The sequence below is a fragment of the Paramormyrops kingsleyae genome, chromosome 1, assembly GCF_048594095.1.
Source record: "Paramormyrops kingsleyae isolate MSU_618 chromosome 1, PKINGS_0.4, whole genome shotgun sequence".
Lineage (NCBI taxonomy): Eukaryota > Metazoa > Chordata > Actinopteri > Osteoglossiformes > Mormyridae > Paramormyrops > Paramormyrops kingsleyae.
Genome location: NC_132797.1, coordinates 76,471,214 through 76,496,759, shown reverse-complemented (window position 1 = coordinate 76,496,759; position 25,546 = coordinate 76,471,214). Strand labels below are relative to the sequence as shown.

General features: G+C 49.1%; 1 protein-coding gene across 4 annotated transcripts in view; it reads left to right on the top strand.

Annotated features, from left to right (window-relative positions):
• The window catches only part of LOC111838248 (diacylglycerol kinase beta-like), an 85,543-nt gene extending 62,614 nt beyond the window's left edge, over positions 1-22,929 (top strand). For all 4 annotated transcript variants that reach the window (XM_072699849.1, XM_072699850.1, XM_072699852.1 and 1 more), the window contains 6 exons: positions 381-445; positions 9,191-9,281; positions 10,632-10,833; positions 17,165-17,285; positions 17,866-17,926; positions 19,317-22,929. In XM_072699849.1, the coding sequence (XP_072555950.1) occupies positions 381-445; positions 9,191-9,281; positions 10,632-10,833; positions 17,165-17,285; positions 17,866-17,926; positions 19,317-19,412 (636 nt within the window). In that variant the 3' untranslated portion in view covers positions 19,413-22,929. The remainder of the gene's footprint in view (positions 1-380; positions 446-9,190; positions 9,282-10,631; positions 10,834-17,164; positions 17,286-17,865; positions 17,927-19,316) is intronic.
• The last annotated feature ends 2,617 nt before the right edge of the window (positions 22,930-25,546 follow it).

Genomic DNA, 25,546 nt, shown 5'->3' with positions numbered 1-25,546 from the left:
AGAAATGCTTCCCTTGCTCACCCCCATTCTGAGAACCTCCCACTCAGGCAGATGCCAGTATTTTATTAACCCAGCCAACACTTTTTGTAAAGTGGAGGTCAGGGATAAAAGGGGATGGTCCTCTCTCATAGCTGGTCCTTATCTGCTGCCGTGATCATGAGAAGGAATGTCACCCCCAGACGCAGCAGTAATGTGGTGTAGCGTCGACCCTCGTTACTGAATAGTTGTTTTTCTTCTTCTAATTCCATCAGGTAACACAAAATAATCTGTGATTAAGTCTGTGGCCTAAACCAAGGTTTACTGGTGTGACCATTCCAGTGCTGAGTGTTGTGAGGCCTGCAGTTTGCAGTTTCCCTGACCTGTGTCCCCCTCCTCCACAGGACGCATCCATCGCCCACCGGTTCCACCTGATGAGGGAGAAACACCCGGAAAAATTTAACAGCAGGTGAGAAAAAGAGAGGAAGTGGGTACGAGGCACAAGGCACAAAGCTGGGAGATGGACAAAGAGAATGATGGGGCAGGGGGGTGCAGAGATGGTGGCTGGGTGAAAGCCCCCCCCTCCCCATGACAGTTTTCCTGGCTGGCTGCTTTAGGAGTCCCTCCGAGTGTCTGCACTGCGCGGCGTTGCACATGCCCTCACAAGCTTCTAATCTGCAAGCTGCTGCTTTAAATGAGACGATTAGCTGGTTTCAGCAAATCCCTGGCGGTAAAAATAGGTGAAACTCTTGGGTAACAGGCTTCAGCCGCATTATAAAATAAGGATATCAATTTAAAAGATACATTATACAGTTATGTAATTATTGAAGTCAATAGAACAATAACGGACCATTTAAGCTGGCCAACAGTAAACAACAGTGACTCAACATTGGAAGGGCGAAGGGCGGGTACAGCAGTGAGGACATATCAGCAGGCTGTGCTTCGACGCACGTGCAGTTTCCTCACTTATTACATGTAATGGGCAGTAATCGATGACCGACTGACCAAATGGCGCCTGCTTACGGAATCAGGTAATAGATTCTCCTTGGCAACAAAATATGACCCAGCAACAGCCGTGAGTGACTGGGGAGTGACAGCAGTGTGCGGGGTGTCCGTGGCGGTCGGGAGTGATTTGGGAGTGACAGCAGTGTGTTGAGTGTCCGTGGCGGCCAGGAGTGACTGGGGAGTGACAGCAGTGTGCGGGGTGTCCGTGGCGGCCAGGAGTGACAGCAGTGTGCGGGGTGTCCGTGGCGGTCGGGAGTGACAGGTCTAATATCTGTGCAGGCATTGAGTCAAGCTCATCATTTATGTACTTTATTTCCTTTATTAGACTCATTGTGGACTGTCCATGAGTCGCTCCCATGCCCAATCATCTAGGTTCCTAATTAAAGAGTATTATTCCTTCTTACTCATAGTCCCTAGAGTGCTTGACGATGCAATGTAAATGTCCCTTAGACACATAATCCTTACTGACTTACTGGACTCACTACATAACCTTCCCACAACTCTTCCACGTCTGTATTTGATAATTAGGTTCAAGTAAGGTGACAAAATAAAAACTGCTTTATTGGTTTGGGTTCTCATTGGCTCCGTTCTAGGGTTGAGCGATATAAACGATATATCGACTTATCGTCATATAAAATTTAAATGATAATAAAATGAGAAACTTCAATAAACAATCAACTGAGTTGATTGGGAACATTGCTTTTTGCAGAAACAGTACTTTAGCAGTTTAAAGTCCAACACGCAACAAGCAGTGCTCTAACAAAAATTTGTGCCAACTAAAACTGGAACTAAGGCGAACTAATTTGAGCACGTGAAGCACTGCCATTCAGTAGATACAGAAAGCAGGTAGGGTTTTGCTTTCAATCAAGGTGGGGTTACTGATGATAATGTGCTGGGGGGAGCATGGAACACACATAATTTTTTTCAATAAGGGACAGTCCTGTAAAATTCAGGACAGGACCTGTTCCCTGGAATGAGCAGTGAGACCGTCAGAGAAAAATACCCAGTAACAAACGTTGCCGTCGGCATTGTGGTGTGTTATGTCTTAGCAGGTTCATTACCGAAAACAAAAACTGAAACTATAACAAAACATTTCAAAATATTTTCATACACTGAAATAAAACAAGAAACAAAAATAAAATTTTAAAACTACAACTGAATGAAAACTATAAAAAATACTTCCAACACAAATTGAAATAAAATAAAAACTATAATGCTAAAGTAGTGATTTGTTCATTTTTCCCCCTTGAAATGAAATCCAGAATTTTCCATTTCCATGGCAGTTAGTAATACCTGGAGTATACTTTGCCCCCTAACCCTAACCCTAACCCCACTTTCCCACTTTGACCTCATAGAGTGCACTCCGTACTCCAGTCGGATTCTCTAAAGATTGGACACATGAACTAGCTCTACCACTACGAGTCTATCCTTAGCAATTACTAATTCTTTAACTAAAAGACTAAATATAAAAACTAAACAAATCTTTAAAATCAGTACTAAAACAGATTGAAAACTAAACTGGAATTCAAATTAATTATGGAATGAAATATAAAGAATAAAAACTTCAAAAAAAAAATCAAACCTATAATGACATTGTCCCCTACGCAGGGCGTTTGAGGAGCGGCGAGCATGGGGTGAGGAGCAGGGTGCACGAGGAGTAGGAGGGCGGGGTGAAGAGCAGGGTGTTTGAGGAGCGGGGGGGAGGGGCAAAGAGCAAGCCAGGCAGGGAGTGGGGGAGGCATGGTGAGGAGCAGCGTGCACCTTGGGTGACAGACAGTCTGTCATGCGACACACACAGTAAGAGCACAGTCCAGTGACCAAGTAACCTGAACAGCATGTATTTTGGGAGGAATTCAGTACCTGAGCAAACTCACACTGCGGGGAGGAAGGCCAGGTGCCATTAGTCTTGGGAGAAGGAGACCTTGTCTCTTTGGTTTAGAACAAAATGAAACGACGAGAATACAGGAAACACACACGTAAGCCCAGTAGTATGTGTTTCCTGTAAAATATGCTGTTAGGTACAAAAAAACATTTTAAGGGCACAAGTTTAATAGCATGATGTATAACTCAGTCATTAACAGACTCTATGCATAAACATGTGGATCATTTTATGCGTGGTTAAAATGTTGACCGTAAGCGAATAAATCCGTGTGTTTGTTATTTAGAGAGTTTTATGTCACACCAGGTTATTGGGCAGGAGCAAAATCAAGAAAATAGACAGGAAAAGGCATAAAAATTGGCATGTTATTATGCAGAAGGACATTCACACAGATGTGCTCCATAGACCACAGGAAGCATCTGAACAAGGGGGGACATAAACGGACTTGGGGGGACATTAAGGGACTTGGGGGGCATAAAGGGACTTGGGGGGCATAAGGGGACTTGGGGGGCATAAGGGGACATAAGGGGACTTGGGGGGCATAAGGGGACTTGGGGGGACATAAGGGGACTTTGGGGGCATAAGGGGACTTTGGGGGGGGGCATAAGGGGACTTGGGGGGACATAAGGGGACTTTGGGGGCATAAGGTTATGTCCACCTGTCTTGCATGGTGACACTTAGTGCCATTGGCCAATGCTGCTGATGACCGGCCCAATTAGCTTTCACTTTCTTAGATCCCCTGTCACTCAGCAGTCCTTGGAAGCCCCCCCCCCCCCCCCTTACGGTGCCCCTGCTTCTGGGGATACAGGGTGTTAAGAACCTCTTTAAACTGGTGTATGACACTGGTTGTTCGTAGAGGGGCCTGTGAACACACATGGCCCCTACTGATCTCAGCTGTTTGCTGACGTCTTTTCCCTGTCGTTTGGTGCTTAATACTGTACTTTTATTGTACATTGCTCAGAAAGTGCCTGCCAAATAGATAAATGTAAATGAGTGTACTTAGACAGGCATGCTGCGTCACCAGTGGGGTCCCGGGAGCTTGGGGGGTGGGGGGCAGGGGGCATGTCGTCCTGGTTGATCAAGCTCCAACAGTGACATGCTGTGCTCTCCGATGGATGGGGGTGGGGGGTGGGTGTATTATCTTCCCCTGAGGGAGGGTCCCACCACCTCATTGTTTGGGGGGGGAGGGGTGAGCAATACTAAGAAAGATGTGTGACCCTCGACGCCTCTGTTGCCGGAGCCTCATCCTCGTGTGAGATTTCCAGTAGGCAGACACAAGGTCCCAGTAGCCCCAGTATTAATGACTGCCTGTCAGGAACAATGGAGGAGGATCAGCGGCGGCTCTCGTCTGTCTCTGCAGACTTGGGGTGGAAGTTCCACATTAGGGGGCTCAATTGCTCTTTGTTTCTCTTTCAACTAACAAAACACAGTGCGAAAGCTTAGCTTTACGCTTCACCATGCACAGTGACGCAGAGCCCAGGAGGAGAATCACAGATCTGAGCTGAAACTACAACCTACAGGCGCCGCAGAACCCAGGAGGAGAATCATAGATCTGAGCTGAAACTACAACCTACAGGCGACACAGAGCCCAGGAGGAGAATCACAGATCTGAGCTGAAACTACAACCTACAGGCGCCGCAGAGCCCAGGAGGAGAATCACAGATCTGAGCTGAAACTACAACCTGCAGGCGCCGCAGAGCCCAGGAGGAGAATCACAGATCTGAGCTGAAACTACAACCTACAGGCGCCGCAGAACCCAGGAGGAGAATCACAGATCTGAGCTGAAACTACAACCTGCAGGCGCCGCAGAGCCCAGGAGGAGAATCACAGATCTGAGCTGAAACTACAACCTACAGGTGCCGCAGAGCCCAGGAGGAGAATCACAGATCTGAGCTGAAACTACAACCTACAGGCGCTGCAGAGCCCAGGAGGAGAATAACAGATCTGCACTGAAACTACAACCTACAGGCGACACAGAGCCCAGGAGGAGAATCACAGATCTGAGCTGAAACTACAACCTACCGGCGACGCAGAGCCCAGGAGGAGAATCACAGATCTGCGCTGAAACTACAACCTACCGGCGACGCAGAGTCCAGGAGGAGAATCACAGATCTGCGCTGAAACTACAACCTACCGTCGACGCAGAGCCCAGGAGGAGAATCACAGATCTGAGCTGAAACTACAACCTACCGGCGACACAGAGCCCAGGAGGAGAATCACAGATCTGAGCTGAAAGTACAACCTACAGACTGACTTTATCAGAAAACTTTTAGGTAAATGTTCCTTGTGGCAAATGGCAAAACATGGAAGGATGTGCATGTAATTGGCCAGAAGATCCATGTGGGAGGACTTCAGAATATGCCAAGGACTCGGTTATGTTTCTCATGTCAAAACTGAAGCAAAGTGACAGAATCCTCTTAGGAAAGTGCAAGACTGATGGAGAGGAAGAGTAAGACAGGGTTAGACTGCTGTCCCTCGGGGTAGCTGCACTGTGTGAGTCAGTCTGAGTCCTGGTGTATGTCTCAGGGACAGAGACTGCCTGAGCCCCCCCCAGATCCCCCTGGACTTCTGAATCGGAATCCGGATCAGAAAGGTGTATCCAGTCCGTATCCCTCCCAGACTTCCTTGTTCAGAGGGAAAAAAGTCACAAAAAAAAAATAAAACCAAGCGCTTCCTAATGCGGGTCCCTGACGGACAGACTTGGAGCACATTGCGGCAGTCGAGTGCGTATTCAGCATGTAAGACTGCAGCTGGGGTGTAGAATTCAAGAGGGGTACAGTGTGTATTTTGGGAAGTGGAACAGGGAGGCAGTTCAGCAATAAGATAAAAAACACTTCTGAAGTGGCGTGACTTGCCACGCCCCCCCCAGCACACTCACACACTTACACAGAAATGCAAATGTAGTGTCTTCAGCCAAAGCAAGCAGCTTATTGTCCTCCTAATTCGGGTTCTTGGGCTTTTAATTGCATCTGTGTTTTATTTGAATAGCCTTACAGATGGGGGGTGCGGTACTGGAATCTCTGTCTCTGAGTGGAGCTCCGAGGATGGCTGGGGGGGCGGGCCCCCTCTGATCCAGCGAGTGTGTGGGTTTCCGTTTCATAACCCCTCCACGTCACACCACCCTGCGTGTTCTGGAGATCAGCCGCATAGAAATAAAACAAACGGATCCTGGGTTCCTCACGGACGCCTGCACCATGGATGGGCCGAGTTACAGCGCTGACCCGGGTGAGCCCAGGACGGGGGTCCCTTTCTCTAGGCACCTGTCTGCCTGTGTTGGAGCAGCCCTTCACAAGCCTGGAGCCATAACCAAATCGGAAGGTCAGGGGCTTTGGCCCAGAGTGGGACCTACTGGGACGGTATTCACACAGACAGGTGCCCGCAGGGTAAACAGGGTGTGACTTGGTCCAAGCAGCAGAAGTTCAGTTTCCAGAATCCTGACCGATGAGAAGGCAGCATTGATACAGCCCACCGCCCTTTTCACACAGTCTGCAGTGAAGAACCCAGCATTTACGAGTCACATAATATTTAGCCTCAACCACCTGCGTCCTGCAGGAATGAGGAAGGTGTGATCTGATGTCCCTCCATTTGAGACGGGGCATGTAATGTACCCTGGGCCGCTGTTTCTGGCCAGTAGAGGCCAGGGCTTTGAGCTGGGGGGGTTTGGCCCTGGTAGGTCAGACCCCCACCTCCATCAGCCCAGCCATTATATGAGACCAGGAAAGCTATATAACATCCAAAGCTACTTAAGTTCTGTGCTGGAGGGACTGAAGGCTGTGAAGAAGTTTACATGAAACAAAAGAATAGCTGCCCCCCGCTGGGAGTTTAAGGTAGCGGTTCTGATTAACGGCCCGGTGAGGCCCGTGCCCTCATTCTGGCTGCATGGAGGCTGCAGACGCAGATGGATGTGGGGGGAGGCTGTGCCGCCTGTGTTGCCACGGCGCCCCGCTTCTCATGGGTGCGACATGGCAGTGATGCATGCGACCGGACTAAAGGTTCCTCTTTTCAGCGCCTGGACTCCTTCTTCTCCATCAGCCCCCCCGCTCACTATTTAAATGAGATTCACAAAAATTCAGCAGGCGATCTCTTAAATCTCTCTAATAAATGGTGTTTGCTGAGCGAGTATCTAAAAATATGGTGGCTCCACCCTCTCATTTGCATATGAACCCATCTAAGCACACGCCCACTGCCGTGCTTTGTGTATCTCCTGGTGTGGCTCTAAGATTCAGCCCCCGGGAAAATGGATATGTGGGGTAATATAAGTGGCATCTGCTGGGGTCCTAAACATGCCCCCGGTGCCCCAGTAATCTTTGGAGGGAGCGATCTGGCTACGCTAACAGCCAAACATTTGTGCTCTGCCTCGTGGGAACCTTGGACTAAACCAATCAAGTAGATGACGGCCGTCAGGATTTACTGCTCATGATTACTTTGCCAACGAGCCATGATCTTAGCCTCTGTTAGTCAGTGAGAGCGGCTGGCCCAGGCCTGGGACTCTCAGACCTCGGGGGCCATATTTCATGTGGAGGTTTTGGGTTTATTTCTTTATTAATGTACTTAGAGTTCCTCTCACATCTCGGTCTGAGGCCGTCCTGCGCTGAGGGGGGTAGGAGGGAGTGTGTCGTGTTCCAGCAGGTTCTCGCGAATACATTTTAATTATTTCCCAGCATTCACAGCACCAGCTGAGCTAGCTTAGCATTCAGTTTACTTCTGAAAAGAAGGGAAAAAAGGAAGCACACTGCCCCACCCAACAGTCCATAATTGAAGAAATATACTGTGTCAAAGAACACAAAGGGCCAAGAAAATCCTTTAAATTCATAAGGCCAGTGTACAGTGTAATTCTTCTGGAAGGTTCTGTATCGCCCGGAAGGGTTCTGATGTTTATATAGAAATTCATAAGGAAGAATGGTGCTGATATTATCCAGCACCCTTTAAACAGAAATGTGATGTGGTTTTATGTGGTTACAGGTAATAGCTTCTGTAAACGTACCTTTTCCTGAGCCAGACTTTCATTACGCCAGTTTTCCACTAAGAGCGTGTTCTGTTGTCATGTGCTCCCGGAAGTGTTTCCGGCCACGTTAAGGTATCAGCAGCCCATCTGAGCACCGGGCCAAGGACCCGACTTACCGTTTCGCGTGGTGACATGAGCGGTGCTAGAAACAGCCCCTTAATTTGTAGGTGTTTGACATGCAGCGAATGGGGCCTTCGATCAGGCAATGTCCAAACCAAGCTGAGCTCTGTCTGTACCCAACCGGGCACTATCCGAACCGGGCACTATCCGAACCGGGCACTATCCGAACCGGGCCAGGCCCTAGGCTGTTTGGGCTCTGACAGGCAAGTTGGGATGACTAAGCTTGTCTTACGGGTTGTGCTGTTTTGCCGGCTAGTTAGTAATTACCGATTATCACCCGAGATGTGAGGGAAGACGAGGCGTTTTGTAGAACCTGGAGAGGTTGTCTGGTGTCTCCCATAGTGAAAGGTTGTAAATAGCACACAGACAGCCTGTTGCTGTTGTTTTGGCAAAGTGGCTGCTGTACTATTAAGGCTTCTACTGGGAGCCATGGTCGGCCTGTGGGGGGCGGAAGCGAGCTCGTCAGAGCGTGAGCGTGCTGGGATCGTATAGGTGGACAGCTGTGATTGTAGGAGGAAGTCTCCCAGTGGCATGAAAGGGCGGCCTCAGCAGAATCAGCCTCCCAGTGGGGTTGAAAATTCCATTCCCTCCAACTGCCATCCTGTCGACCTGTGGCCTGGGCAGGAGATGTAGAACAAAAGCACAAAACCCAAATCACAGCTCAGCCGGGCTCAGAGGACCAGCTGTGCGCTGCCACCGGCTTTGGCGAATGGCTCCTGTCGCTAAAGTAAAGCATTGCGCTAATAATGTAAAGGTTGTGGGTTCAAATCCCAAGGCGCACGCATAAATTGTAACCCTTTCCTCTAGTGTACGTTGATATGGATAAAACTGCCAGATAAGTGTAAAAATGTAAGACTCAGTCCTGTGTTTGCCTGGTGTTAAATGAATGGCTCTAGCATTAAATGAAACGACAAGCATAAGCTGCCATATGTTTTTTATACATAATGATCACTTCTGTCTGTGTATATTCATCCTAGCTTTTATCTTATTGATTACATTTTTCCCGATATTCAAGGACACACTTGAACTATTTCGGGCTGATAATCTGTTTTCTGACCTCTCAGCTATTTGTCTCTGTTTTTTTGGAATGAGTGCTCGTTATCCTACAGGGTAACGTTTCACTGTCAGAGGGGCTCACGGGTATATCTGTGCTCCTGGAGACTGCTGAGCCCCTTCCTCCTGTCTCCCCCCCCCCCCCCCCACAGAATGAAGAACAAGCTGTGGTATTTTGAGTTTGGCACCACGGAGACCATCTCCGCCACGTGTAAGAAGCTGAACGAGAGCCTGGAGGTGGAGGTGAGGTTCTTGTGTCTGTTGGATCCATTTCCAGTTCTTAGAAGTAATGCCCCCCATTGCTAGAACATTAAAAACTCACGTTAAAGTTGTAATGCTTTAGTACCATGTGGTGCCGAACATTTAGGCAGGATTTTTTTGTTGAAAGACAATCACTTCCCATAGACCCATGAGGGCCTCAACAGTGTGAAGTTATTCATGAGCATTGGCAGAGAAACGTCAGTAAATAACAGGACCTTTAAATGTACGGCACGATAGAGATACACTGGTACCCTACTGCAATATTTTTGGAGCACGCTATCCATAGAAAGCCCAATCTCTTTTCACGGGCAGTTGAGTGTGTCAGAAAACAAGAGTCTCGTGTTTCACGTTGTTCATCACCAAAATTGTTAGTGAATTCAAACCACAGATTTTTTATGTTTCACTCCTTGGAAAACACTTTGAGCCGTGATCCAGGACAAATTTGGCCCACGTTATAATCTAGTTTTGTCTCGGAAGCTAACAAGAGTCTGACATATGTGCGCATTGCATTGTGGGTACGTCCTGTTTGTTGCATGTTAAGTATCCACCTCCTGCGTCATTGTTTTGGGAGTTTTGTGGGTGAGATACTCAAAGTGTAACATGGAGTAGGAAAATTAACACAAACTTCTTATATCCTTAATATCTAATTAAGGAAGTTTATTAAAAATGAACACATTAATGAATGCACAGAACAGCCATATTTTTATAGGTCGCACATAAAATCACTTCTAGATGGATGGTACAGTCTGAAATAATGTCTTCTCAGAAGGCCGTTCCCCCGTGTTTGCCTCTGATATGTCTGAAGTATGTACATACTTTTTTAGAATTTTTACCAAGTTGCAAACAGTGGGTCACAAGCCGCACATTTTATCCATTAATTCCTTAAAATATCTACTGAACTAGTTCTGTGTAAATTGATTGCTCATTTTGCAGGGCCTCTCTTGAGATTTGCACATTTTACCAGAATCTTGCCCAAAAAGCTCGGGGTATATGAGGACCGTGCCTTTCTTGGAGTTTTCTTTCCATTGAAGTTGACGACTTTCATGGCAAACAAAGGGGATAACCTAGGAGCTATTCTGTGTGTCCTTTAGCAAAACGAGGCACAAATTACTGTTGTTGTCACTGCGGATGTCAGCACCAAGTCCTACTGGCCAAAGTCCAGTGATTCTTTAATGGATAATCTTGTGGATTTAGCCTCTGATCTGCTGTGGGTTAGCTGGACACCCTTCAGGAATGGGAGTCCGTTCTCATCAGCTTCTTCACCACTAACCCGATTTCTCCACCTGATTTTTTTCATTTCCTCTTTCATCTCCTCCCACTTCTCCGATTCAGTGCGATGGCATCATCCTGGACCTCAGCAGCACCTCCCTGGAAGGCATTGCCGTCCTCAACATTCCCAGCATGCATGGTGGCTCTAACCTGTGGGGCAAGAGCAAGAAGAGGCGGAACTACAGCCGCATGAGCAAGAAGGTGCCAGAGAGGGCGCCAGCGAGCACAGTCACCGATGCCAAAGAGCTGAAATTCTGTGTACAGGGTAAGTCTGATTAAGGAGCCATTTCTTCCTGGTACTAATTTCAACCTTTTCATTGTTATTCTTCATGCATACAGTCCTATTCAAATGCTCAATATTAATACAAGTTAATTTCAAATTAATTTTCAAAACTGTCCAAAAATCTAGACACACAGTAATCAGGTTGAACATGACGGACTTCAGGAAGCACAGTAAAGAGGGCTGCTTGGAGCTGGATGGAAAACAGGCCCTTCTCTGCTTGCCACTTGAAGTTGGTTAATCGGCCTTCTTTATTACTGGGGATATGACTCACTCTCATGTTGAGGAAGATTGGTTTATGATCCTTAATAACCCCGAGAGCCACCGATTGCTTTCTGCCCCAGTGAAACGTGCTGTAATCAGGCTGGGAGCACAGGTCTGATAATGACCGACATTAAATATGGAAGCTTATGGAAGCTGTGACGTATCATCAGTGAAGCTGAAAGCACAAAGAGGAGGGGGGGGGGGTGATTTAGAAGCCAAGAGGAGCTTGACGCTGCCCCTGGACTGACGTTACTCCTGGTCAGGTGCCCCTTTCTGCTGGTTATAAAACCCCTGTAAGTTCTGCATAGCCCTCTAATAAGTGGCGCAATTAAAGGTCGTTTTCTGAACATTGTCCTTAGAGGAGTGATCCTGAAAGCTAGGATAGCTGAGATAGGGAGTCGGGGCTTTAGGCTGCTGTGAATCAGCCTCAGACGCCACTGGGGCCAAGGCCTGTGGCAGACACTTATCTCCCATCATTCCCTGTGTCCCCCTGTCTGCGGTCAGACGGCCTTTCTCTTTGCTGGCTGAGCAGCACAGGCGCCAGGAGGGCAGGCCTCAGTGTAGGTGCCTGGAGGGCAGGCCTCAGCGTAGGTGCCTGGAGGGCAGGCCACAGCGTAGGTGCCTGGAGGGCAGGCCTCAGCATAGGTGCCTGGAGGGCAGGCCTCAGCGTAGGTGCCTGGAGGGCAGGCCACAGCGTAGGTGCCTGGAGGGCAGGCCTCAGCGTAGGTGCCTGGAGGGCAGGCCACAGCGTAGGTGCCTGGAGGGCAGGCCTCAGCGTAGGTGCCTGGAGGGCAGGCCACAGCGTAGGTGCCTGGAGGGCAGGCCTCAGTGTAGGTGCCTGGAGGGCAGGCCTCAGCGTAGGTGCCTGGAGGGCAGGCCACAGCGTAGGTGCCTGGAGGGCAGGCCTCAGCGTAGGTGCCTGGAGGGCAGGCCTCAGCATAGGTGCCTGGAGGGCAGGCCTGCCATTGAACATCATGCTCGCAGACAGAAATGCTGAAAAAGGACGGAAAACCGCTCAGAGTCGCCAGCTTCCTTCCATCTGTCTGGCTCTCTCGCCACCCGCCTCTCCTCCTCTCGCTCCTTTCTTCATTTCCACTTCTCCTGCTGCCAGCCCTTCCTCCTTCCCTCTCTTCCACACTCCGCTGTCTGAACTTGGGCTAGATACAGTTTCCATGGAGACCTCTGGGTTCTGCCGAACTAGAGAAAGTGAGTGAAAGAAATGAGGGCGAGTGTGTGCGTGTGGGGGGGCACCATTGCCAGTTGCGTGACTCATATTTGTAATCCTTAATTGCCCTCCAGGCTGTGAAACACAGCCGCCTGGCTTTAATGCCCAACTAGCCAGTGCTAACGTTTCCCAGTATGCATTCTACTCAGTCAGTTAATCATAACAGTATTTAACTGGGCTGCTTGGTGCAGAAGTCTAAAGTGTATTAACACAAGGCAGCGATCGGCTCACAAGGAGAGAACACGCAGTACCAGAAGATGACGGATAAATATTATAGCCACCCCTCCCCCCGGCCGGCAGAGGCAAAGCAGATTATAATGATCTCTCTCCTTCATATCAGTATCCTCTGGCTTCCTCTCACCTTTATATTTGACATTAGTATTGCAGAGCAGAAATTGTTTTCCATATATGCTAAGTAAGGCTTTTTTTGGAGCTTATGTAACGGGCCTGTTTTTGTGTAGAGGTGTCCAGTTGGCCGAGGTGTGATTTCTATATTCATTTATAAGAAATAGAAGCGCTCGTTAGGGACCCTGTTTTTCAGCTCCTCGCGATGTTTTATTGGAGCCAAAACACCCGACTGTCGCACAGTTTAGGTGACGCTTTTGAGAAATTCCACCAAGCCGAAGCTGAGTAAAGTGCCCAGATGCTGTTCTTGCATTAGGTAGCTTTTGGGCCCCCCTTCCCCCTCCCCAGCCTGAGAATCGGCTTGCTCGAACGCTATGCCACATGCACCTTCCTCCGAAACCCGCTCCCACCACTGTGGCCTAGGTGTGACAAGGCCATCGCTGAATTCCAAAGGTGAGGAGTTTGCCCCAGACAAATGGATTAGTGGAGCTTTTAAGACTTCAGGTCGAGATTTATCTCCTAAGGAATTAGCTGCCATATTTGATTTTGGCAGAACCACGGCTGCTGTAATGCTCACAATATTTACATTTGTTAAAAGGATTTTTTTCCCTTTGCTTAAGTGTGTGTGTGTCTGATTGAATCAGCTGCTGCAGGTATGAATATGGAGACAGTGCTGTCTGTATTCCCTCTGCGTTATGAGTGCGTGTGTGTGAGAGGCAGGCCTGTAATGAGAGAGGAGGGTATGTAACAGAACGACTGGGGGGATGTATTCTCTGAGGATTTAACCTTTATTAAATTAATTCCTTCCCCTAATTCCATTCACAAACAGATTGGATAGCAGAGCGTCTCGAGTTTCAGCTAAAAGGAATGGAAAGTGTAAGACGGACGGGGGGCGGGGGGGTTGGGGGGACTTTCAGGCGCTCTTATACTGATGAGTGTGTTCGCATTTTTACGATTATCATAAGACCCCTCCCCCGCCCCCCTTCCCAAACAGCTAAAGCAATAAAGAAGTTTATCCGTCAGCTGAGCGCAAACCCTGTCAAATTCCAAAAACGGAAGATGAGATGTAGGCACCCATTTATCTGCCTGAGAATTAGTCAGTAAAGCGGCTAAACGGGGAGATGCAGCCGGGAGACGGCGAGTGCTGCCAGGCGCTGTGACATCAGCCGTCGTCGGAGTGCGGACCGCCATCTCTCCTCCCGTCGTTAATGAACTCCGCGAGGTGGGAAACCCGGGAAAGACGGCAAGGCCTCGCCGCCCTTCTCCCTCACAGAGGGCGAGTCCTCCGCCACCGCCCTGCTCGTCACACGGTTTACCCGCGTGTCATGCGACTGAGCAGTAATTACACTGCAGACTTCGGGTCCCGTCAGCTACCGTACAGCCTGCTTTCACAGCCTCTCATCTGCCTTACATACCAAAGAAGCTTTTTAACTTTTAACTAACTATTTGCAAATAGCTGAAATATATTTGGATTCCCACACACAGGCACAACCCCCCTCCCATGTGTGTTTAATAATGCTGCTATTGTTGTGTTCGCACTTGGGGTAACTTTGGCAGCCCCCCCTCCACCGGCTCGGGCGGCAGTCCTCTTCAGGTGTGATTCCTGCGTTGTCAGTCAGCAGAGGCTGCAGCGTGCATGCAGCACTGCTCCCATTCTGACAGGAATTATGAAATGCGAGATAACCACCGCCCCCTCTCCTCCCAAATCTCCTCCGGAATCACTCCCATGCAAGGGCTGCACTGAGACAGAGGGGGGGTTAGGAACAAGCCGTGTAGAATGAATCGGAGGTGCCGGTGTTCCTGCGACAAGCAGGCCACTGTGCATCTGGAGCACGCCACGGCGTGAGAGGGGCCCAGGGCGCATTACACTCGCGCTGCGATGGAGCTTCCTCACGCAGGGGCCAACGCAGAAGTTTTCAGAGTGGAGTACCACGGTGGGGGAGTTTTGGGCCTGGGTGGCATCGGGGTCCAGCGGTATTGGCCGTGGGTGGCATCGGGGTCCCGCGGTATTGGCCATGGGTGGCATCGGGGTCCCACGGTATTGGCCGTGGGTGGCATCGGGGTCCCGCGGTATTGGCCGTGGGTGGTATCGGGGTTGGGCAGCTTTGGGCCTGGGCAGCTGTAACATGGCTCTGCCGGCCCGGTGTCATGTGGTTCAGCCTCGACTCAGGTGTACGCCGCGCCCCCAGGAGAGGGGCCCATTTCTACAGCATCTTGACATCACACCTCCACTGAAAGCAGAGGGAGTATTTATAAAATTTCGTGCCAGTCTTTGTAGCTCGGTGTCCCCCAACTTTAATCTCTGGGTTTGCTTCGGTGCTATTAGCCTATTCCCACCCCCCCCCCCCCCGGGTCGCCGCCCGGCACGCTTGCCGGAGCTGGCTGCTCGGCGCGGTAGCTTGGCAGGGAAGAGCCACAGCTCCCCATAAAGCTCTCTGGCAGTGTTATGTAAGAGGCCGCTCTCCGCCTAATAATAGCGCCGCTCGCCGCAGAGCGGGCGTGTGGTGCCGATCCGGGCCGAGCCGGCCCGAGGAGGCTCCCCGAGCGCTCCAGCCGCCAGAGCCCGGCTCTGTGCCCGCAGGGAGCAAAATGTAAAATATGCTCACCACACGGGAGGAAGATGCCGGCAGGGGGGGGCAGGCTGGCAGGCGGGACAGCTGGTCACAGCTGAGCTGGCTTTTGACTCATCATCACTTCCGCATCCCTTTCCTGCTTCATATTAAACCTCCATGTTTTTAATACGCTTTCTCTCCAGTCCCTCTAAGGCCCGGCGCGGCCTCTCGGTGTAACGGGTCTCGCGGCTGAGGCGGCGTGTGCAGGCATGCGCAGGCGTGCGCTCTCTCGCACGTATGCAAATGTATGCAGAGCAGATAGTGTGAGATTACCAAGTCGTGTTGGAGGTAAAGCCAGTGTATGCAAAGCAGCATCATGAAACTGTGGGAAGATGAATCTGTAGACAAATAAGGGTATAAAAGTCCTATAAAATATATATAGCAAAACAGAATTGCTCCCTTGGTTACCTGTACAGGCCTTATCAATTTTATTATTCCCAACACCAGAAGCAGCTTTGTTAGGCTGCCCATAGATTACTGTCTTCAGAAAGTACTACATCTCTCCTGTCTGCAGGCACATTTTTCAAACATTTTTTTCACATCAATGTTACTAAAAGTAAAATTGGGCAGTGACTCTTTACTTCTCGCGTGGTGTAATGGGTCAGCAGGGCGTGCGAGACGTTTTCCCCAGAGTGTTTATGTCTCTGAGGGCTGATAGCTTTGAATAATTTCCCACAATCCCACGTGGAGGAAGGTGCACAGTTAGCTTTGCTGACTAAAATATTCCAGCTCGATGACTCACCATTCAGTCAAGTAAGTAATGCAGTTCACGCAGTAATTGCCCAGGACATGAGTGTTTTCTGCACTTTTTAATGAATAAAACACGTGCTTTTTGACGTGCACGGTGTTTCATAGTCTTTAAAGTTACTTACACAAGTGGAAAATTCCACAGTTTAAAAAGCCCACCTGGATTATCCTCAGATCTTCTGCAATTTCTAGATGGAGCAATTTTAGAATCTAATCTCTGTGGCAAAGTATTTAATTGTCGGAAATGCTTCATGAATGAGGGTCTGTTTAATGAACACGGCACGTCATTAGCGTATCTCATCCCGGCTTGATAGCGTCATCGTTCCTCTCTAATGCTGCGATAAGACATGGACCTTGTTGTGAGTTGACGTGAAGCTCTTCATCGCCTTGTTTGCTCTTCCACCTGACCAGAACTGCGGCCTTGGAGACGGCAGTGACCCTTGTCTGGAGCTGCTACTTAAAAAAAGAAAACGTGCTTCCCATTGGCCCAGGAATACAAACAAAGTAACTGACGTTATGGAGCTACCTGTAGGCACGTAGCCGACTTTCCGAGTCAAAATACAGGCGTCTGTGCGATTTGCCTGCTTGACAAGTCGCAACACATCTTGCTGGGGAATCCGAGTTCCAGCGGGTCCTGCTTTGCTCAGGGGAACAGCCATTTCGTGGCTCTGGGCTGGAGGCTGGTATTTACTCTCGAGTGGGACCGACAGAGGAAAGTTGTGTCTGTGGACACAGCTGACGTAAGGCCTGAGGAGCTGGGGGTGACGGTCACATGTCCTCGTCACGTAGCCCTGGCATTCAGGAGAGTGAGGGACCTTCTCGTAGTATCTGCTGTATATTCACCTTTTGTGAGCATCGACATCAGTAAAATGGAGAATAAATTTCATATGTAAATGTTGTTAGACGGTATGAATGAGTGAAATCCGGGTTTCTTATATTTGCCAAACTTCATGAAGAAAGATTAAGAGTTTAATTTGTGCCTTGTCATCAATGCTGAGCAGCCATTTTTTTCTGAGCTTAATTTTATTTCTGGGTACGAAAAATGGCTGAAAAGGCTGCTCAGATTAAGATCCCCAGCTTGCAGCCAGTGGCCGTAACTCTGCTTCGCTCTGTATCTGCTTAGACCTGAGCGATCAGCTCCTGGAGGTGGTGGGGCTGGAGGGGGCCATTGAGATGGGACAGATCTACACGGGGCTGAAGAGTGCCGGCCGCAGACTGGCTCAGTGCTCCAACATCACCATCAGGTAGGGGTCCTCGCACTGGGGGTGGCCGGCTCAGCTGCCCGCTCTGAAGTGCCCTCTGACCGCACTCTTTCCAGTAACAGTGTCTCTCTTTGCTGATTTCGCTGAGGCCTGCAAAAAATAAATCAGACCTTTAATCATCTGACGTGGCTGTTAATGGGGACAAGTGACCCAGTTACCTCTGCAGCAGAAAACAATGATTGTGAAGTTTGAAGGAACAGCTACTAGCCTTGGATACGGTCATATAAGGAGTGTCAAATCCTTATTTATTTAAGCCACTGCTTTATATGTTTGTCTCCCCCTGTAAGCTCTTCCTGTATCATTAATAATCATTCCTGACTGCGGTGCTAAACCACGTTCCCCACAACTGAAACTTCCCAAGATCCCCCGTTACAACCTTTTTCTTCTCTGCCCTCATATACCCTGAATTTGCACAGAGATATTTAAACTTCCTCCACTGCTTTTAAGTCTCCTTTGTGGGACCGGCACCTGCCCTGGGCTTTCGGGCAGAGGGACGTGCTGTTTCGGTGGGGTCGCACCTTTGGGGACGAGCGTCTTCTGACCGCCATGTCCCCTCTGACAGGACGTCTCGTCTCCTGCCGATGCAGATCGACGGGGAGCCGTGGATGCAGCCCCCGTGCACGGTGAGATGGGCACGTTACGCCTTCGTCCCCTAAAATACCACCTGCCCCTCCCCCTTCCCTTACCCGCTCATCTTTCATCCCCCCCCCTCCTGCCTACACCGCTTCACTGAAACATTGTCATGCTGTGCCCAGCGACAAACAGATTATGTCATCACCGAGGAGGATATAAACAGCAATCATTTCAAGCACGGTAGAAATACATTTTCTGTGCGCACTAAGGCTCGGTGCGGCTAAATCACAGGGCCCAGGCATCCTCTCGATAGCATTCAAGGGCCCCAAATGTCATTGTCAGGTGTTCCAAGTATGGTGAAATTCCTACTGAGTGTTAATCCACAGACTCATAAAAGATGTACAGAGAAGAATAAATAACGACACCGTGGACCATAGACTTAGTATAATCCTGTAAGCTGTGCAGCAGCATGCAGTGATATGAAGTAGAGATTTACGGCAGCAGCATGCAGTGAGATGAAGTGGAGAATCACTGCAGCAGCATGCAGTGAGATGAAGTGGAGAATCACTGCAACAGCATGCAGTGAGGTGAAGTAGAGATTTATGGCAGCAGCATGCAGTGAGATGAAGTGGAGAGTCACTGCAGCAGTATTAGGATATGTAACACTGACTGGCTAGCAATATTGGTATAAAGTGCAGTGTAGATCAGTGTGTGTTGTGTGTTGTCGTGACCTTCGGGGGAAAACCGTCCCTGAATCTTGGTGGCTGACTGCTTATGGTACCGGAGGGGAGGAGAGAGCAAAGTGGCTGTGAAGGCTGAGTGACGTCCTTCAAGCGGAGAGCTGCTTTTTGGAGGCAGCTTTCGGTGCCGGTGTCCTTTGGTGCTGAGAAGACAATGCCGCTGCTACTCTGCACTGCTCTCACTCGGCTCTCCAGTGTCGCACCAAGCAGCTCCAGGATGGACCCCACAGTATCTCTAAATGCCAGTAAAAACTCCTTAGTCTTGACTGCATTTCTCAGAATGAATAATTAATAGCAACACAAATAAATGTTATTTTTCTTTTTTCTGGACACTTTCTGCAGGTTATAAAACAAACCCTCGAGGTTAAAGCGATCAGACACTCTCAGATGTCCGTCCGAGAATCAGTTCCATTGCTCAGTGCTTTTCTAGGGTTTCCCAGACTGAGTTAATGGAGGGTGATGTTCCACTGCAGGTTTTACAACAGGCCACGAGATATTTTCCGACACCATAAAAGAAGCCGGTCTTACATGTATTGTTTTGGTGTAAAGGAATAAAACGCGGTAGAATGAAGTTCTGCAGCTTGCTGTCTGCATTCCGAGAGCAGTGATTGATAACCAAGTTTATTTTGCTCCTAAACAAATGGGAAATTGAAGGTTCAGTACAGTTCAGTGGCCCAAAACCCCTTTCTTTGCTTCTCAGATTAGGATCACGCACAAGAACCAGGTGCCCATGCTGTTTGGACCATCACTGAAGACTTCCTTCTTCTTCTGGAGGCGCAACCAGAGTCGGGACTAGAGGGGCGGAGATACAGACATTGGACAAAATCGCCGGAAAAAAACTGCCAGCGGATTGGGCAATGCTCATGGAGGCGGAGCTTCAGCTTTGGTAGCAGAGACAAGGGAATTTAGTTTGTCGGACGTCTCATCACCTCCCGGACAGAAGCCTAAATGAAGTATCCATACACAAAAATCTGCCACAAACCCCCCTGGGCACCTCAGGTGGAGCCCCTGTCCATGTATTTACTGGGTCCTCTGTCCTCCCTTTATACTGCCCACTGCGCCCCTTGTGCGTGTCACAGCTGTCTGTAGCGACATGTGTGGGGGGGGGGGGCAGCCTTTCACTAACAGATACTGCCACAGTCTTGACAGGCTGACCATGTAACCAGGGAAAGTTGCTAAGAATTACAGTGACAAGAAATTCATCACATTGACGATGCTCCACTAGTTGCAGGGGTGTCCTGGGGCACAAGTCAGGTTGGGGGGGGGGCGGGGGGGTGCCTGCCGGCTCAGTGAGAATAGGGCTGAAGGATAACGAATTTAGTCCAAATTCCCAGTACATCTTACAGTTGGGAGGACACAGCAGACAAGCTGTGGTTGCCTCAGGTTGACTGAGCTGAGGGGTGGAGGCAGGCCAGAGAGTCAGCGTTTGTTTGGTGACTCTGCAGAGTGTAACTAGCATGTGTGCCCAATGCAGACCATGTTGAGAGTACCCTATGTTGCCATACTGAACGAGTGGGTGGATTTTTATTTATTTTTTTTTTCCTTTCCTGAGCCAAAAATCTGTGACCAGGCATAGAGGAAAAGACCCCGGGAGTCTTTAAATCACTGCGCATCTGATGTGTGACTCACTGCCTCGCAGCGTTCAGGAATGTGTCGTCCCTTATTGATGTCTCCTTCATTACGCCAGGGCAGGTGGGAAAAGTTCCCCCCCCCTCGGAGGATGCTGGCAGGTTTGGGGTCCTGGTGCCAGAGAACCCACCTGTCTCACTCGGCTGTTCCACTGGCACGAGCAGCGAGTCCAGCCGGGCCAGGCCTGCGGTCCTGGAGAACGCCAGATGGCTGTGGACTATGCTAAGTTCCTGTCCCAAGATGATCGGGGATAATCCACAGGGGAATGGGGCCACGTTTTAGCTGTGAACTGGCTCCTTCGCCTCTCGGGCTCTGCGCTGCAGCGACGGCGCGAGGTCGCCCCGGAGACGCTGATTTAAAGGCGCAGTACTTTTATTTCACTTTAGCATCGTCGAGCGGATGAAGGAGAGTCGCCAATATGTAACTGCTGTCCGGATCCTTCTGTACGTGACCTCCCTGATATCCCAGTCCCTGCTTAACATGCCCGGGGACAATGCAGCACAAATACTGCCCTTACAAAATCATTCATTAACGGTATTATAGCATTTCATTCTAATATTGTAAAATCATCAAGCAGTATTTCAGAGGGGGGTCATCACTAGCCGAGTGTGTATTACTGTATTAGTTACCTTCACATCAATCAATCCAGCAACATGAAAATATACTGAGTTCCAGTTTTGCCTGAGCTGGGAGCAGTTTGAACTTTCCAAAGCACTCAATGTAAATGCTGTTCATTACAAGGGGTCAATGGGCCAGTATTCTGAAAGGGAGTCAGCATTAGACTGATATATTAACCTGTCGTATTAGATACCAGAAAGGGAATGAAAGAAGATACGTTCAATATATCACATTTCCCTGTCAGAACCGATCATATGTCCAATGATAAGTCATCTACTTGCCTATATTATGTTTCTATAAATAGGAAACATGTATAACACACAGATGTGATGCTATTTTATGATAAACCGTACGTGGTGCACTAAGCTGTACGTTTACGAACCAGTAAAATGGTCTGTGCTCTGGCCTGTGAAACCTCTCCTGCAGGAACAATTGAGTCTAAGAGCAAACTTTGTACAGAATAACACAAAACGCGGCTGAATGTTGAGCCTGGCGGCGGTCTGGGGTCTCGGCCCCGTGGGCCCCCGCTTCCCTTTAAGGCCGTCCGCTTCCCTTTAAGGCCGTCCGCTTCCCTTTAAGGCCGTCCGATCCCTTTAAGGCCGTCCGCTTCCCTTTAAGGGCGCTACACAGTGGAGTGCCGCACAAAGACTGTAAATAATGGTTCCGCTGGGTGGCTGTGTGACTGGCCTGTTAAAGAAGCAGCCGCAGGAACACTTTTCACATTGCTCTCCCAAACACAGCGAGCACCGGAAGAGCTGCTCCATTACATGGGCTGGTATCAATACCCATATCAAGTACATCTCCGTTACGGGCTCCCGAAATGGGGCCGTGTGGCGAGCCGATAGTGGCCCTTTATTTACGACCCCTGATTTTAGAGGATAGTGCCGCCCAGTAGCCAACGTGCATGTTTACAATGACTTTTTCGTTGATGGTGAGAATGGTTTTAAACCCTCCTTTGGACAGCTGTTTTTCTTGACGGTCCAGTGCCATACACTTACTGGGAGGAATACGATGGCGTTTCTGTGATGAGTATGTCTCTCATGAGAATTTTTGAGTCATGTCCCTCATTATGCCTTGCCCCCTGTCTGTTAGAGCTGTAACACTGCCTTTCTTAGTGTTAAGCAGGCTAAACATCAAGTGTTTCACTCAGCAGGACTGTATATGCCGTCGGTTACGTATCCATCCTCCCAACGACTAGCAGACCTGCTTAGAGACATTCTACCCCTGAACACAAATGTCCGTGTGACTCTGCCTTTAGTGACCCCATGTTCATCCATAGCCTTAACTGATCGATTTCAGCCAACGTAGTTGGATACGAGCAAGAATCAAAAACGGAGTCGACGAGACGGCAGGAGATGAGGCAGCTTTGTCTCATTCGCAATAACTTTGAGCCTGGGGCTGTTTGGCTGAGCCCAGTCTGTGCCGCGGTCCTGCGACGGTCACTTCTAAAACCCCCAAGCCTGATGCAACTCGTCGTTTCCGCTCCAGAACACCAGGCCGGTGACAGTCGCAGGAATATGACAGTCCTGTGAGCCGCCAACATTATGTCAGCTCTCTCATCGACCTGTCACATGTCTTGGACCGTTAATTTATCGTAGCTGCCTTTGCCCTCGCATCTGGACACATGCCAACGTTCTCGGGATGAACCAGGTCGCTTCCGGCATCCTTTCACGCTGGCGGGGGGGCTCATCAGTCGGGGTGTCTCGCTGATTTGTGGAGACTTCCAACCTCGACCTCCTCTGCAGAATTTTACTCAGGCACCGACGTGGCCAGCCGGACCCTAACAGATGACCTTTACTGTCTCTGTTATTCTGACCTTTGTTGGAGCTGTTTCACTGGAGCAGCACACTTTTTCTGTGGCATGTACCACCCTATTTTTGGAAATGGACGGCTTAAGTTGATGGAGTGACATCAGTGGCAGGGGCCTAACAAAATCCATATCATTCCTGACCGTGATGTTCTACGTGTCTGTGTAAACCATGTACACTATTTAGCCATCTGCCTGTGTAGCAACAAGGAAAACCTGGGGAATAGATTTATAAATAAAAGGTGCAAATTAAAATGAATTGTTTGCTTGATTCCTGCCATTTTTGGTATGTAAAGAAGTCAGTCTTTTGACAAATAAGTCTCTTACACACCCACATTTGCTGGGTCTGAATCTCAAATCACATTACAGCCCTCATGTAGAAAAGATTACCTCACTCTTTAATGAAAGAATGATAAAGTTGCAAGCGATGCTTAAAGTATAAATAAACGGAGCTCCCTTCTGCCAGGTTGCTCACGCCCAGCTGACAAAGTGAGTCTTACCGGTGTCTGTTTTGCCAGCCTGTCTTGCCGCACAGCATCTTCAGAAATCAGACAAGCATCTACTCGCCTACGGTTTTGTCCTGCTGGCTGAAGCCTTAGAGAACCGTCATCCATCAGAGACACACACACACACACGCACGCCCGTGCGCTGTGCGCTGTACACACACACTTTTGTTTACCTATGGTGGGGGCTTCTCACCGATATGTTAGTTAGTATTCCAAACTCCACCCAAACAGAAATTCACAAACATATGAAAGCTGACATCAAAAAAGTTTTTTTTTTTGAAAAAATGGAAAAACTTTCGTACTTTCTGGATCCCAAAGAGGCTTCGTGATATATCTGCGGGACACACAGACACACGCACACACACGAGGACACCCCTCCATGCATCATGCACGTTTCCTTCCGCGATACAAATCAAGCAGTTTGAGTCCCACCTTTGACTGACACTGTTTATTGAATGTAGCAAACATGGATTCCGCCCTGCTTGGGCTCCTCTGGTATTTGGGCTTCTTTTGCCTTTGATCTCACTGATTTCCCTGATTGTGATTACCACACACAAGCCATCCAGCCCAGTAAACCCTGCAACATTTATTGAAGTCACTTAATGCTGCAATGCTGTAGCTCGCCTTGAAGGAAACCTCCAAGTGTTTTATGGAAATGTATCCATTCAGAAGTAGCACCATCAAAGAATGTCGCCCTTATTGATAGAGAATTAACAGAGTGACTTTTAATGGGATCCACAGCATGTCTATGTTATGTTAAAGGAATGCAGTGGTGTAAAATGAACTACAATCCCTGATAAACTGTATCACAGGTAAAACCAGGGAAATCTCATTGTGTCTCAATCTGAAACACTACACTACCAGTCATTGCCCATCATCCTGCCCAGACCTTCAGACTAGCAATATGTATAGGCGAGACGTGACCTCCTCAGATACAGAGGGCGACAGGTACAGGAGCTGAAGAGTAACAAAAAGGGCCGTTCCCAGCAACAGGACACTTGGGAGGCCTGAGGTCCATGCAAGCAGCTATGACTGCAGGACGCATCCCAGGTGCCCTTCCGAGAGCAGGAGCTGCTGTTATACAAGAAGAACCCCGCGGGTCGAGGCAGGGTGCCTAGGTGTGTCAAAATAATGAGGCAGGAATTAGCTCTCTGCCTGCTATTAATAGCCAGCATGTCAGATCATGCCTGTTGTTAGGAATGCATCGACGGCCCCGAGCATCCAGGCCAACTCTTCCCTGTTTTATCGACAATCATTCCCGAGGGAAAGAGGCCGGAAAAGTGGAAAAGTCACCCGGACTCCACTCTTCTTGTGCGATGGCTGACGTGACTCGAGCCTCTGAGAGGTGGGTTAAGGTGATACCTGGCAGGAAGCCAGCCCCCCACCCCAGACCCCTCCACACAACGGGCCCTGCGTGCTGCTGCTCCGGCCGCCTCTGCAGGGGATATTTTTAGCCAGCACAGCTCGTGGGGAAGAGGAGGATCAGCCCTGCGTGTCACACTGACCCAGTCCCCAGGGAAACAAGGACGGGCAAAAAACACAGGCGCCCTCTGCTTCTTGCAGATGCCATGCCGCGTGACGGTTGGCGCAGGTGGTGGCTCTCTCCCAAGCCGCCCATCTGTACTGAGCGCACAGCGAGGGAACTAACAAAAGCCGTCATTAAAGCTGACACCCCCCCTCCTTCCCGAGTCCATCGCAGAAGGTGTAGAGGATAACAGAAGCTGCGCATCACTTCCCATTACTTTTTAAAATTTCAGTCTTTTCTCGGATCACTAGCAGTTTGCAACAGGTGGAAATTTAAGCACAGTGTCTGAATGCCAAATGCTGGACATCCCAGAATTCCCTTGGAGAGCTGGCGTTATATATAGCTCTAACCTGGGACAGCTGCGCTAATGACTGCAGCTTATTTGCTGGCTCCTTTGACCCCAGGGCAATAATGCCTTCCACAGAGGACATCAGATTGGCCTGCTTACGCTTATATAATATGACGGTGGAAATATCAAAGGCTATTATGGTCTTATTGGGGTCACCAAAAGCTCAGGATCGTGGGTTACTGCCACACAGACACACTAAGTACGTCCCTGAGATGCAAATGCAACAGCATAAATCTCACAAGCTAGTTTTGCATTTATGGTCGTAACTCTTTAGGGCCTCATTAAAAACATTGGAAGTGTCCTCCTTTGGGTGAAACCAGGACAAAAAGTGCAACCATTTCACTGAAACGTGATGCTCTTGCTGATGAACAGTTTTTCATGAACGACTTTTTCATATTAGAAAACACTGCATAACAAATATTGCCTTTTGACACCAAGTTCAGCCATATTTCGATTGATATTGTATAAAGCCAGAAACTAACAACAAATCCGGAGA